Raw genomic sequence first — 15531 nt, forward strand, 5'->3', positions numbered from 1 at the left:
CTGTGCTTCTCGCTGGCGATTCTATCTTGCAAAGCTCTGAACAGATTGGACCCTGTAAGAAAGCGACGGGACCAATCAGGAGTAAGAGGCAGTACTTTCGGACGGGGTGGAGTCGTGACATAAGCAAGCAGCGACAAGAGGCGCAATTATGGTGGAAGAGATTAGCGTGGATGCTGCTATAGCGTCAGTTTTATCAGAACTTGATGACATTTCTTCGTTAAAAGAAGAACAAAGAACTGCATTAAGTTTTCGTTTCAAAAACGACAAAAGTCGGGTCCTGACGTCTATAGTTGCCATGGTTCGCGTTATGCAGTTCCAGATGGAGTTTATTCCTCAGTAACAGTACACACCTACAGCATCACGTGTTTTGTTGTTCTGACTGGCCCCTAAAGATGTGACAGACAGAACGTTCATCCACTCACCCTCCGAGTTTTTTTTTCAAAGGCTCTGCCCTTTCCCCAACACAGGTTTTCCAGATGGATGAGTGAAACAAATCTGTCTGTTGTGTTAGGTTAGGATATCAGTAGATATTAGCTCAAAGAGTGAATGATTGGTTCCTGCGGATATGAACATTTCTGTCAATATTCTTACAACTGATATTTTGGCTGTAAAAATCTGCCTGTGTCAGCTGTAAATATTGGCTGTACAAACAAATGAGTTAGTGCAGTTTAAGGCTCGACCAACAGACCTGTGTCTTTATTCAGCATCATTCCTTACACTTTAAAGTGTTACAAGAACTGGAATTTGTTTATTTGTTCATCCTCAAATTTTAAATAGTGCTCTGTAAAGACTGAAGTTTTAAGTCTAAACAACATTTGAATAATGATATTGGTATGTATCGATATCAATAAATATCTGATAGCAAAAATCTAATACCATGCGTTTCTATCAATATATATATTTTTAATAATACTGTAATTTTCTTATAAAAAAATCTCCCACTGAGATATATGGAATAGAAGTTAAGAATAATACAGGAAATAAAGGTTGTAACACAATATGTTCTGGTAACCTGACACGCCAGATGGATTTGTTTCACACATCACACACAACTGGGAAAGCTTCAATAGGAAATGTTTGAGAAAAGGCAGAGGATTTGGAAAAAACTCGGAGTATGATTGGGTGAACGTTCTGTCTGTCAAATCTCTTCGGGCCAATAAGAGCAACAAAACACGTGACGTAGCTGCTATCGAGCTGCGCGTGCGCAGCTAGTGAGGAATAGCGCAAAACATGGCAACTATAGATGTGTAAGTACTCGACTTTTGTCGATTTTGAAAAGGAGACAACTCACTGCTGTTCTTTGTTCTTCTTTTAACGGAGAAATTTTGTCAAGTTCTGATAAAACTGGCGCTTTAGCAGCATGATGGTTGAAAAGTTTTTAAAGTTGACCAGTGACATGGGTTTTTGATTTAGCTCAGTTGGTCCAGAGGCTGTAGTCCTTGACGCACCGGTCTCGCCACTGTACAGAGGCAGTCAATTACAAAAACAACTGGATGAGAAAAAAAAAAATTCATCCTTTTGTAGCTCAAAAAACCTATACGAATTACTTCACATACTTAAGATTTTCTATCAATGATCAGAATTCCTTATATATTATGCTAAACTACACTCCTATGTTATCAGGCTTCAACAAGACCCCTCCATCTCTGTGCCTATGGGAAGGACAACAGTGGCAAAGAATGCTAAATAAATAAATAAATACAATTCTGCCACCCTAGTAAGTCATCATCACTCAACCACGACAGCTTCGCCTCCATGGCACAAACACATTACGTAACTGCACTCTGATTAAAGATGGCAAAGCAAACATTTCTGTGTTAATGATGGGAACATGTCTTGTCTCAGCTTTTTTTTTTTTTTAATCTCCTCTGACTGAGTTGAAGGTCACTCACTTTGTTAAATCATGTTGTGACCAATAGAGAGAGACATGATCCATCATTGTCAACATTTATTGATTCTTTGTTTTGAGGCTGGAGTGAGAACTCGCAAACAAACATATCGTCACTCATGCGTGTCTGTGCGGGAAACAACAATGGGCAGCTCATGCATGCAGGCGGCACACACGTCCAGAGGAATAATGTGTGGCAAGTAATCTGAAACTGAGTCGACAGAACAGCCCTGTGCAGCGACAACTTTGACAAAAACATAATGAAAGCAGTGGCTTTTTTGTAGAGTGGGATGATCAGTGACCTCGTCTCTAATCCTGCCAGTGATCCAGTAAATTAGCTCTGATTTCTGTGCCTTCATTTCATGGGAAGTATATTCAGCACAATTAGTTTTTACTTCAATCAAATGGTATTTAAAACTAGCCTAAATGTGCCCAAAAAACTGCCCTAATACAACCTGATGTTTGCCTTTTTTTGTAAAATTGTATCCATTTCCAGTCAGAATGAACTACATTGAACTACCAAACCTCTGCACATGATATAAAAGTAATGTCATGTACATTTCCACAAGTCATCATCTGTAGGAGCAACAGCTGAAGCAAAGAACAGCAGCATGAGCAGGACCAAACAAGTGCTTCACTATCATTGATTTGCTTTTTCTGTCTGTCTAATCTCTTCGTATTTCTTTTGAAATAAAGAAGACCCCCCTTGGCTTTGCTGCTTACCTTCCAGGGAGGAATGGCTTGTCCTCAGTTAAACTCATGGAGGCCAGGTGAAGAGCAGGACGCAGAGGAGAGGAGCTTGGCCAGCCACGGACAGAAAGACAGAAGGGATAGAAAGAAAGAGAGACAGAGAGGACTGGACCTGTTGGAGGCTCCTACCGAAGAGTCTGCTGAAGGTATTCTCCTCCTCGATGACACACAGTTACACACATCTGGCTAGGTGTCCACACACTCACACACAGCGTAGGCTCTCACCATGGTTGTGGAGATGCAGCGAGTCACACTGATGTAGAGAGAGAAGCCAACAGTGATGGCAGGCCAGAGGGAGCGAGAGAGGGAGAGGGAGAGAGAGAGAGAGAGAGAGAGAGAGGGATCAGCATTATACCGGCTCTGAGTGTCACTGATGACTCAAAGCATCTCTCTCCCAACCCTGTTTCCTCCGTCCTAACTCGTTACTTTCCTGCCACACTTATCCCCAACACTTGCCTTTGTTTCTGCACTTTAGGTTATTTACCCTTTTCAAAGAGATGATTCATGAATACATATATAACACTGGGCTGTCCATAAATATTATTCTCCCTTTACTCAAACACAGCCTCTTTGTTTGCATCATCATATAAACATCATTTGTTAGCATTGGGAAGATAATGGATTTCTTTACTCAAATATGGTCTAATAATAAACTGTATCAATGCTTGTTTAGATCAGTGGTTCTCAACATTGTGAGACACTGAGAGGGGGTCTCCAGATGCCTTAAAGAAACTAAGAACATTTTTGAATTACACTGTTGCCACTTTACACCAATTAAGCCAATTTTAACACAATTTTGCGTCTTTAAACCCTTTTTTGTCAATTTTAAACCCTTTCCACCACTTTTTTTCTGTCTGTTTTTGCCACTTCTAAACCAAATCTTGCAACTCTCTGCCTATTGTTGGCTTTGTTGACACATTATTGTCACTATTAACCCCTTTTACCACTCTTTAAGTCACATTTCACAATTTGATATGCAATTTTTTCCAGTTTCAGACTATTTTTGCCTCAGCTAAGCCTTTTTTCCCAGTTTTTATCACTTTTCATTCCATTTCAGTAAAAATTCCACCTGTTTTTGCCACTTTCAAACAATTTCAGCCACCTTTGAATCCCCTTTTACCACTTAATATGCCCATTTTTGCCACTTTAACCCATTTTTACAGTTTTTTAGTTATTTTTTTGCGACTTTTATCGAATTTTTGGCATTTCTAACCCATTTCTGCTACTTTTACAATCTAATAACCCATTTTAGGTTTTTTTCATGGATTTTAATTCTGTATTTAACGAAAGGATTTACATTTTTAAGAGGGCTACTTACTACACAAATTTAAATTTGTTTCTTTGATAAGAGTGGTTATTATTCAGGTTAAATATAAAATACCACAGTTTAACTTTACAGTGGACCATGATTTTGCTGGCCCCCAGTTTGGCTGGGCCCCAGAAAGCGCTCCCATTTTTCCCCCCTAATGGGCAGCCTTGTCTGCACATGACTATTCTTGAATGTGCATAGCTGTTTTCAGCCACCCTCAGGTACAGTGGGGGTCCCCGGTCAATGGCACCTTTATTTTGGGGGTCATGGGTTGAAAAGGTTGAGAACCACTGGTTTAGATAATGGCAACAAAAATGGAAGTGTCAGGCATGCAGTGTTGGGCACTTCTTGATGGCACTGATCATTTAAATCCCAGAGATTGTTTTGTATTAAAGCATATCAAAAAGTATGTCAATTTTGACTAATGTAAGGCTGGCTTGCTTTAAGAGGTTTCAAAAATGTTAACAGATATTGAAAATGTGATAGTTGCTACAGTCGAGAAAAGAAAAGCAGCGCCATTTAAAAGAAAGAATACAGTTGAAAAACTTGAGGAGCTGTTCTGTTTATTCCTCATTGATTGAGGATTTATGACAGGTCAGGGCACCGCAAGAAAATCTACAGGCAGCATCAGTATTCATCGATTATGTTCTGTCACTGCATTGATGCAGCATTGTGATGTACATTGTGATGCACTGTGCAAATGATTATTTTTAACACCCCCTAATCCCACCCTTAACCTTGAGCCAAGGCCAGGTCAGGCTCAGGGGAAGTCAAATATATCCTGTTAGACATGGCAGTGTGACTGTTTTACCTTAGATTTTGAGTTTTTGGCCATCATTCTTAGTGATTTCTTCTGCTTTCTTGGACCCACTACAGAAATTACGAGACATGCAGCTAGGGTCTGCTAGTTACATTTCCTACATCAAGAAATCTATTTATTAAAAAACTGCATTCCAAGCAGTATATGTTTTTCGGCCCTGGAGGCATCCACAGCGCAACCAGGGGCTCATGGTAACCATTAACCACTGACCGATATGGGATTTTTGGGCCCGATGCCGATACCGATATTGGGGGCTAAAAAAAGCTGATATCCGATGTATCGGCCAATATATGAAATAAGAACATTGATATATACAGGATATACACTAATTCATCAGTTGCATTTATCTTTGTTTGTTTCACAAAGATGCAACTTGGACAACGTTAAAATGCTGTATAATAGTCTTTTATTAGATAATGGTGGGCATGTGTTTTTTCCAGGCACTCAGGCTGAGTTCAGCAGGGACACACAGGAGCAGAGCGACAAATCCCAGCGCAGCAAAAAAGTTAATATATCGGCTACATATTGGCCGACGGTGATAAATCTGTGATACACTATAATCGGCCCAATTAATCAGCTTGCCGATCAATCGGTCGGGCTCTAGTAACCATCCTATCTGCCTGGATGGTACCCTAGGCCATGCTTACCCGCAATTTCCACATAGGATGACTGCATCGCGCACCGAAGCGCTGCGGGTTTGGCCCGACTGAAGGTGAGCGACCTCGCCCACTGGAAGCAAGCCTAGAGCGCTGCCCTGATCAGCAGGAAGAGATCACAGGAGAACTGCGAGTTCACGCAGGAGTAGTATGTCAACAGCGGACTATTTTACCTTTAGGGCTTATTTATCATCCTTTCAGGTATAAGTTCATGATATTATTGCTTCCACCGTTGGGTGAATATATTAGGAAGTTTAAAGGTTAATGTTTGCTTAAAGGATCTGTGGTTTTATCTACATTTTTTTGGCTAAATATCCCCAAAAGTTAACTTTTCCTCGTCAATGGCGCCATTGTTGCTCTGTGACCCACTGACCTCTCGGTGACCCTTTGCCCTAGCTGCAGGATTAGACGTAATGTTGATATAGTGATGATTTACTATCAGGAGTCCGTGCATTGTGTTATGCAGTATTTTCTATGCCTGTGACTTCCTCTTCTGGATCTTTCTGATTGACGGGTATTGACACGGTTTGGCGGTGGCCGGTGATGAAAATAGACTTGCAATGTATCTCGAACGAAGCAGAGCGAAGTGTTGGTCCGGGCACATGGCACAGCCGGGGTGCCGGCTGTGGAAATACTCTGATAGACTAGAGAGGGAGCAATTTGCTCCACAGTATGATTCGCCGGTGGTTCACAGCACGTTTGCTGTATGTGGAAATTGGAGGTTACTCTCATCCACCCCTTACTCTGCTATAAAGGTATGGACTTTATTTTAGCAGGTTATTTTCCTGTGCTCCTGGTAGTATGCAAGGACATCCAGAGCATGACTGAGGTTGTGTCAGTCCTCCTTCCCATCGGATGGTGCCCTAAGATGGGCGTATTCATCTTATCTTTTCTTTAGAGCAAAAGCAGGGAATGAAGCCAAAGTCATGTTGATTATCTTGTAACAAGAACCTGCTTCAATTTGTGCAAGTTTGTGCTCCTACTGCCTGTTCACAAATCACATGATCAGTGTTGTTAAGAGTGGAAATTGAATCCTTGAACAGATCAAACAGGATTATAAACATGGGGATGCAACAATTTCAAGGTGGATTTGGATCCTGTTTAAAAAAAAAATTGTTTTTTTTTACTCTGAACTCAAAACAGTATGATTGGAGAGAATATTAATATTTCAGGATGCGCTGCTCTGTGAAGAGGTAATTTAAGGTAAAAGGCACAGTGAGAAAAATTGATTGTAATTTCCTTTGGTGTGATTAAGATATTAGACTGCTTTCATCAAGATCATAATAGGTCAGAGTTAAGAAAAGAAGCTTCACCCCTTTATTATGGTCACTAAATGCCTGGTGTCACATGTAATTAATGCTTGCACAGCATTTAGATTTACATAATGCTCAACGATTGCTTTGCAATAAGACTATGAAGGTGACCGATTTTAATTTAAGGGTCCAAGTTTTGTGTTGAAGCATTTTAAAGGAAAAAGTGTCATCCTTGGTCACACAGTAAATCCAGTCCTGTTAGGGAGCATTTGAACTGCACCTGAAGCGATGTGTCATCCTTCTTTATCATACCCACCCATGCAGTTTGCTCCGAGCACTGCTGCTCCCAGCTTGACACTCATGGAAAGCTGCTTAAGGGAGCGTGGGCATGCTCGCTGAGCTGTGGCGAGGCTGCAGGGCTGTCAGAAAGCGGCAAAGAGCAACGCTGTCGTATTAATACCTCAGCAAAGGGTCTCGGTCCTTCTCAGGCCGCTCACTCTGACACGTTTAGCTGATCGTAGTGTCACAGTAGGTGGCCCGCTGTGCTGTAGTTTAAAGGCCCTCCATGACTCATTGGAGACGACAGCGGGCAGGAAATGATCAAATATGATTGAGAGGAATTTCTGGAGAGTATGAATAAACTTCCCCTTTTATTAGATTTGAACAGAGTTGTGGATGTCAGTAAGCCACTTTAAAAGTGGTTTTCAGTGGAATATGTTCTGTACAGCAGCATCTGATGATTGGTTCATCTTTCATTAGTGGTGTAAGAAAATATGGATACACTCAACTATTGAGCTGTTGTTATTTTGGCTTCTTTATTAATTCTCAAAAACAGTAAATAATTTTTCTATTAATAATTAACATTCAAACTTTTGTTGTGAAATGATTCTGAAATTGTCACTTTCTTTGCTCAGAGAGTAAAAATAGTGTTGATGTGGTTTTGGATGTCATCATGACAAATGCTGAGCCAACTGTTATGATTAGTGTAGACCTGGGCAGTTAATCGAAAAAAATTTGAAACCGACATTTAGAGCCTCTATCCGACGTAAACCAGCCATTTCAGTTATTTCAATTTTTTCCTCTTGAAAAAGTTTGACTTATTAAGAAAAACATTTTCATTTCAGCTGATGTGTGTTTTGATTTCAAATGTTTCAATGAACTACCAGAAATCGTTAATCTGTGTCTGTTCCTTTCAGTCGTTTGTTCAAAAAATTATACAAATATTTACAAAAACAGAGTTGGAGGTTGGGGGTGGAATAATCGTTCATTAATCATAATCGAGGTAACAAGTTCAATTAATCGTGATTTTTATTTTTTCCATTATTGTCCAGCCCTAGATTAGGGCTAATGTGGGCTTAAAAATATATTCATCCATTTTTGTTTATGGTGGTGGGTTATCTATGCAATGACAGGTATCCCAAAATTAGAATACAAACGTTTGTATAAGACAACCGCTTCATCGCTTAAACATGTTGTGTTGCTAGATTCTTGTCAGTACAGACCTCTAATTATTTAGGTCCATCTGAAATACAACAAAAATTTCACAAAAGTTAGGATGAAGTTTAAAATATAAATAAAAACAGAATACAACGATGTGCAAATCTCATACATCCACGTTTTATTCACAATAAAACATAAACAACATATCCTGAAATATTAAAGCTCATTTTGAATTTGCAGCAACACATCTAAAAAGAGTGAGGACAGGGCAACAAAAGGCTGGAAAAGTAACGGGTGCAAATGAAAAGCAGCTGGAACAGCATTTTGCAACTAATTAGGTAAAGATGGGAAAAAACTGTATCTAAACATTGTGGAACAATTTCAGAAAATATTATTTCCTCAACTTGAAATTAATTTGAATATCCCATCATTTAAGTACAAAATATCATCAAAAGATTCAGAGGATCTGGAAAAATCTCTGTACTGAATCAAAATTTAAATTTTTTTGGAAACACAGAGTTGGCAGGCTGTTTCATATATGCATTGCATGGATATATTCCTCATTCATTACGGGCCAATCGGAGTGATAAGACAAAATGAGGTAGAGGGCATGCACAGCTATGGTAAGTAACGTGAGCCAAACAGGCAGGTGCTGCTGTATATCACATTCATGGTGAGACTGGTTAGAAGAAGTGCTCGGAAGAAAAAAAAAAAAGCTTTTGGTATGGTTCTTTGCTCTTGTTTTGGTCCAGTTCAGATAAAACTGCTGGTGCTATACTATAGTTATGTACCAGCTAAACGCTACACCGACAGCAGCCAATGCCACCCTCTCCCAGTACACCTAAACCTGGCAAATCCATCTGCTTTAAGTTAGCGTTTCACTGATAAAGGAAGAAACTTTTTTTCTTTGTTAAAACACTAATATTTACTCTCCAAGGTTGGCAAAGAACTAGATGTCCTCACTGTGTTCCAAGTGGTTGCCAGAATGAGAACAAAGAATTTCAACGTTAAATTCAACATTAGACTAATAATTTTTAACTAAAAGGACTCAAAGCAAAGTGTGGGGGATTTAACACAGCTGCTTCTAGTGGAAGACTGAGCAGCAGCAGTTTCACCAAGTAAGCAGATGAGTGACTTCCAAGATTATTTCCACAATTTTTGATAATGTATTTTAATAATATCGGCTGCTGACTAATTGGGGAATCCCTGATCTGAATACCTTACTTTATCCTTAAGTTTAAGTCTTTACAAAGACCATGTTGATCTGAAACTTAAGTCAGAATCTTAGTCTATCTGTGGGATAGGTTAAGCTTCAGTTTTGTACATTTATGTTACCCTCTGGGTTATTCATAATAACTTTGTTGATCCTCTACCTTTTTATTCAAAACCAACAAATGTTAAAGTTTATACTAAGGTCTAAGTTTGGTGTATGGCCAAATACCAGCAAAACTCATAACAATCCAATCAGCTTGACATGCTAAACCAAGACTGTAAAGATAGTAATGCAATACTATTCACCAGTATTCCTGGTGAATACTGTCTAAACATGGTAATATGGCATGGTAATAAGGTAATGTATAGATTTATAATTGATACACTTAGAGTATGTATTGTCTGTTGCAGCTTTCTAGTGAATGAAACTCCCTTCACTTTATCAAACCCCTTCAGTCGTCTGAAGACAGCAGAATAGATTTATTAATAAGTCTGAAACCTCTAAGGGAAGATGTGCTGCAGCAAAGTGCTCCACTATTATGCATGGTCGTCCACTGTGTTCACCTTGATTAAATTAGATGCAAATGACATCAGGCTGCTACAAAATAACACCACACACAAACACCTCAACATACATAATATTGGTCTGATATAACCCAGTATCCTTCCTATTTATGCAGGAGACATCAGAACTCAGCAACTCATTAATCAAGTGAGTCACAGCCACCCTCCCTTCCTGACTAAAAACAATGTACGAATCTTTTTTTTAGGTTTCATTACTATATAAATGTGGTCTGTGTGTCTCTATTGCTGTCTGTTGTACAAAAGTGAAGCTAAAATCACCCCTCGATGGGCACTAACATACAGCACTGTGCACAACTTTCAGGCATGTTTGGGCCAAAAATTGTAGCTGAAGTAAGGTGTGTCATAGCAAGTTAGCCTTCCTGAGGGTACCATCGTGCAGGATTGACACAACCTTGGTCGTGCTCTAGATGTCCTTGCATATCAGAAGGGATCTGAAAAAAATAATTTGTTGAAAAAAATGGGGTTGATATGGCAAGTAGGAACAGCCTAGGGTACTCTCTGTCTGGGTAGTAGGGTTGCCATAAGCCCCTAGCCATACCGTGGATGTCTCAAGAGCCCGAAAACAAGAAGCTGCAAGCTTTATATCACCAAGTCCAATGCTAAGCATTGGATGGAGTTTTATAAGGCACACCTACACTGGTCTGTAGAGCAGTAAAAACATGTTCTGTATAGTGACAAATGATGTTTCTCCGTTCGGCAGTCAGTTGGTCTCACTAACGTTAACCTTAGCTGTCGTCATCAATGTATACAAAAAGAGCCACCCACTTGTAACTCTAAACTTAGCAGAGGAAAATGTTAACTGTATATGGAAAATACAGTGTGTTGTCTTGTAATATTTTGAATCATATTTTTACTTTTAATTTGATGATCACAAATTCTGTTTCATATTTTGACCATTTAGAATCATTATTTTGACTTTCATATGTATTTGCCTTTAAAAAATTATATTTCTATTTCAATTACATGTTTTGACCTTAGTGAACCAATAAATTTACTTTTCTCAGATTATGAGCCTTTAAACTTATATTTTTAACTTTTTAAATCTCAAAATCATTTATCATCAGTGCAAAGTTTTGTTTCATATTTTATTACTGGTGAAATGAGGTTGACAGTATATGGTTAAAAATGTCACCCTGTCAGGCCCTCAGGTTAGACCTGAATGCCGAATTTGGCCCCTGTTGTGATTGAGTTTGACACCACTGCTTTACGGAGTAAATGGGCTCAAATTCCCACAGAAACCCTCCAAAGTCTTGTAGAAAGTCTTCCAAGAAGAGCCGAGGCTGTTTTAGCTGCTAAAGGGGGGCCAACTCCATAAAATGTACATGTAGTTTGTCGGCAGAGGAAGTGGACAGAGAGCAGAGGCGGTCCTGCAGCCCTCTGAGCAGCTGGATAATAAAATTTACGCCTAACTCTTAATATGATGACTTGCTGCAATGTGACTAATTGATGCTGCTGGAAATTTTTGCTCTGCCTTTTACCAGTGAATAATTTGAATGAAAATGTGAAATAATGAGCATCTATGACAGATGAACACTATTTTTTGTGTTTCATGCTGCACTTGTCACTAATTAGTAAATACATTTAGCCCAAAGATGAGGGAAAGGAGGGAATGAGCGGAGCACTTTTGAAGAATGGGTTTAATCAAAGCCAACCCTTTGCTTAATTCCAAATCTGACCCTAAATATCTTTTACCACATGATGAGCTATGTTACAAAGACCATGGCACTGATATAGAATAGCCTGTTAGTCATAGATATTAATTAATCATCATGCTAATTTTGTCTTCACTGAACCAGCACTGCAGTCTGACCTCCAGCTGAGGAAGTACTTTTTATTCCAGTTGTTGCCTTAACTTTTCTTGTTACATAAGAGTGACAGAGTTTTAGAGTGAGAGTGATATGTTTGTTTCAACTCAAACTGTGTGACGATTGATTGATTCCTCGAACTGAGCGTAGGTCTACTCTGTTGATTCTGTTTTTCAGTCACTTAAAGAAGCAGCACAACTAATTAACAAGAGGGGAGGTGAGATGTGATCGTAGTTGACATCATTACGGCTCTCATGGTGAAAAAAACTGCCTCACAAAGCACCTCACTTAGTGACAAAGCCAGTGTTTTTTATCGTCATTGACGCTGTATGAACTCAGACAGGAACAGGAAGAGATCAGGACATCCATTACATGACTGTTCCTGTTATAATGGTATCATTTATTTTTTAGATGAATCAAATTGAGCTCATTGAGAACATGATTGGGACTGATGAAAATTAAAAAGGCTGAGTCACAAGACTGTGTAATGCCATTTTTTTTCAGTGGGGCTGCACACTGATTATTTTCATTATCATAAAAACCATTGATTATTTAAGGCAGACCAAATTAACCTTTGATCAGCCTAAAAACAGACTAAGAGATAGAGCGGAGGGGCAGCTTAAGCCTCCTTTCAAACAATTAAATCACCTGTGAGTTATCTCAGCTACTCAAATGTTACAAAACTCTCAGCCTTAAAATATTCTAGAAAAATTAGTTATTACAATATTCACACCACTTACAATGTGTGGCAATAACGATTTGAGCTAGAAAAACAAACTTGGCTTTTATACCTTACTGTAAATGTGCTTTTTGAGATATATTTGTGGCTGTGTTATGCCTTTATTCAGAGAGCAGGCCAGTGAATAGAGTCCAAAATGTGTATAAGAGTGAGGGAGAGACATGCAGGAACAGAGCTGCAGACCAGACTTGAACCCGGCGTACCTGGGGAGCAACTAACTCACTAAGCTATCTGTGCCCCTACTATAAACATGTTTATATCGGCCAAAAAATAATTTCATGGGCCTGAATGAGACTTCTTGGGCCTTTGCAGAGAGCCTCAAGTGGACACTTGTGGAACTGCACTTTTTTGCACAGCAGAAACATAATGTGCTGAGAATATTCTCCATGAAGCATACATTAAGCTAGTTGTTGTGTTCTTGGCTCAGTTTCTCTGTAGGCCAAATAACATAGAGAAAACAGCCTATCTCTCATTAGAGAGGCTGAGTTAACCAGCATCTCCTGTGATTAATAAACGTTCTATTGATTAGTACTCATACAACCCCACTTCAAACATACCAGACTATTCCTTCAAGGTTAATGGCGGATGTTTGCTCCTGGGATATGACTTAGTTTTCATTCTGCCATCATTGTCTCATAATACAGCTGCCTGTTTGAGGACTGAGTAAAATTTACTTTTGTCAGAAAAGTTAAGACAAGGACTCATTATAATATATTCATGACAAATTGAAGGCTTGTACAGGAAATCAGTGCTATGTCTTCAGTGCAGCATCTCTGCATCCATTCTTTTACCATTTCTGTCTATTTTAAACATTGGGGAGGTTGAATTTCACAATGTTGGCTGAAGCTCCAATACATCTGTACACTTTTACACTGCCTCTCGTAAAATGTCAAATCCTGAAACCTACTGTCAAGAAGCTCTGAGATTTTGATTTAAAGCCTCCCTCTCCTGGGCGTCCTTGTGTTAGAGCAGCAGTAATCAACACCATCCGTTCTCTGACCATCATTATAATGAGGACAAAAACTCTACTTTCACCTTAAGCTTCCACAGAGGACAATATGCATGGTGATTCACATTCGAGACCACTGCAGGCTTCTGTTTGCTCAAATATCATTTGTCCTCTGTCTTTGTGCCAGCTTTCCCTTTTGTGATTTGGGTGCATGCCTTTGCCAGTGACAGACTGCAAGTCGTGCAGGGTGCAGAGATGGATCTGTGACTGAGCAGTGAAGAGACTCTGAGTCAGAGGAGACACATTCACCAGAGCCCCTTACTGCCCTTTCTGCTCAAGTGTCTACTTGGAAACAAACAAGATTAATGTGTTGTTGTCTGGGCTTGTGTGAGGTGTGAACTTAAAGGTGGCATGGGAGGGAACAGATGAGAAATAAGGAAAATGCAACAGGGATCCAAAGTAATGTGGGACTCACTGGGTGAGGCACGGAGAGAATGAAGTTGTTTTTAAATCAGTTTATATAAAGAGCCGGTTTTTCCATTACAGCTCTATAAATGAATTAAATTCATCTCTGTACTTTAAAGTAATCCCATTGTCTGAAAGCTAGTTTTGGAAAATCCTCCTCTCACTCTCTGTTGGTGTATTTATGTGTGCATGAACTTGCACCATTGCCAACATTGATATTTGTGTCTAACGCTTGCTCCATCATTCAACTCTTCCAACATAAATTTGGCATCTATCTTCTCTGTCTGCCCTCCTCTCCTAGTTATTATTCTACACCTGTCTCAGCAGTGGGCTCCTCTCCCACATAGCTGTCATTTTAACGATTGTTTGTCCGATAGGGGAACAGGAATTAACAGGGGAGGGTTATTAGCAAAGTCATGTCTCGTCTTATTTTAACGTCCAATAAGAGCCGTGCTCACACTGCTGGCTGGAGATCTACTGCCTTTAGGAAGAGAAAGTAAGATGTAGGCTGCTGTACCAAAGTGCTCCTTGTTGTTATGAATAACATTGTCAGTCATAACAATCAGATTTTATATTCTGGCAGAAGAGTTAATACTATCAAACTTTCCAAAATGTTCAATACTTGGATGCTTTTTGGACAAGAAATTTAAGTCCTTTTGGACACACTTTAAGGTTTAAGGATGACCAAGGAAACAAACTTTAGTCCTTCAAAAACACTTTCGATTTTAATGAATGAGGATGAATATAAAAAAAGACCTCAACTGACATAAGTCTGTTGGTTCAGCCTAAAACTCCACTAAATTATTGGTATATATGGACAAAATTTACAGTAGATATATGCTGAAATACACAGGCAAAATATCAGATCTTAAATATCAGCAAATATTTTGATCATCTGCCCATACCAATATTTGCCATTGTAAGTTAATATCTGTCAATACTGATACCAGAACGAGAATATAGTGCATCCCTAGGAACTTGTACACTATTAAACTGTTCCTTCAAAAACTGCAGACAGACTTTTGCAATTTTCTAAATTAGGCAAACGCATTGGAAAAATCTTTGTATTGAAACCCTGACATTATGTTTGTGCAGTTTTGAAAGTGTAAAAGTTTCACATCATTTCTCCTGCTGTGATCACACCTCCGCACTGAGTGAAAACAAGGCCAAGATGGAAGCAAGACAATTAAATATAATTGTGTTGTTTTGTGCCTATGAAAGTTAAAAAAAAACATCATTTACAATGTGTTTTTGTCCTCAAATGACAAAAGAGTTAATAAAAGTGTGCTGACTTTATGCCCGTGATCGCTCTGTGACAGCAGGAGTTGTAGTCTGCCTGTCTGTTAACAGGTACTCATGTCTCAGTCACTTATGTATTAATAACGTTTTAGAAGTTCAGGTCCAACTAACATACAGTATTGGCTGTTAGTTTATGACTTCTCCAGCCACAAGATGGGGTTGTTTGATGGAGAGAGTCTAAACAGACACACATATCCACCTTTAAAGCCCAAAACACACCTGTGCCATCTGACAGGCATCCAAACAGTGAAACCCACACTGATGGCAGCCAGACGAGCCTAGACGCGCTGTGCCACCAACCTTTACGCCACGGTTCTGTTTCTTCCACGGCAGGCAAAGTTTTGGGCAGTTGTTTTATACA

At 39.3% G+C, this 15531-nt stretch overlaps 1 protein-coding gene across 2 annotated transcripts in view; it reads left to right on the plus strand.

Annotated features, from left to right (window-relative positions):
• Nucleotides 1-15531, plus strand: part of samd10a (sterile alpha motif domain containing 10a) — a 94471-nt gene that overhangs the window by 23079 nt on the left and 55861 nt on the right. Inside the window, exon 3 of one of the 2 annotated variants that reach the window (XM_041800386.1) lies at nucleotides 2619-2784. In XM_041800386.1, the coding sequence (XP_041656320.1) occupies nucleotides 2625-2784 (160 nt within the window). In that variant the 5' untranslated portion in view covers nucleotides 2619-2624. Of the gene's footprint in view, nucleotides 1-2618; nucleotides 2785-15531 lie in introns of those variants that run through there. The other variant, XM_041800388.1, reaches the window with a different exon arrangement.

The sequence above is a fragment of the Cheilinus undulatus genome, linkage group 11 (genome assembly GCF_018320785.1).
Source record: "Cheilinus undulatus linkage group 11, ASM1832078v1, whole genome shotgun sequence".
Taxonomy (NCBI): Eukaryota; Metazoa; Chordata; class Actinopteri; order Labriformes; family Labridae; genus Cheilinus; species Cheilinus undulatus.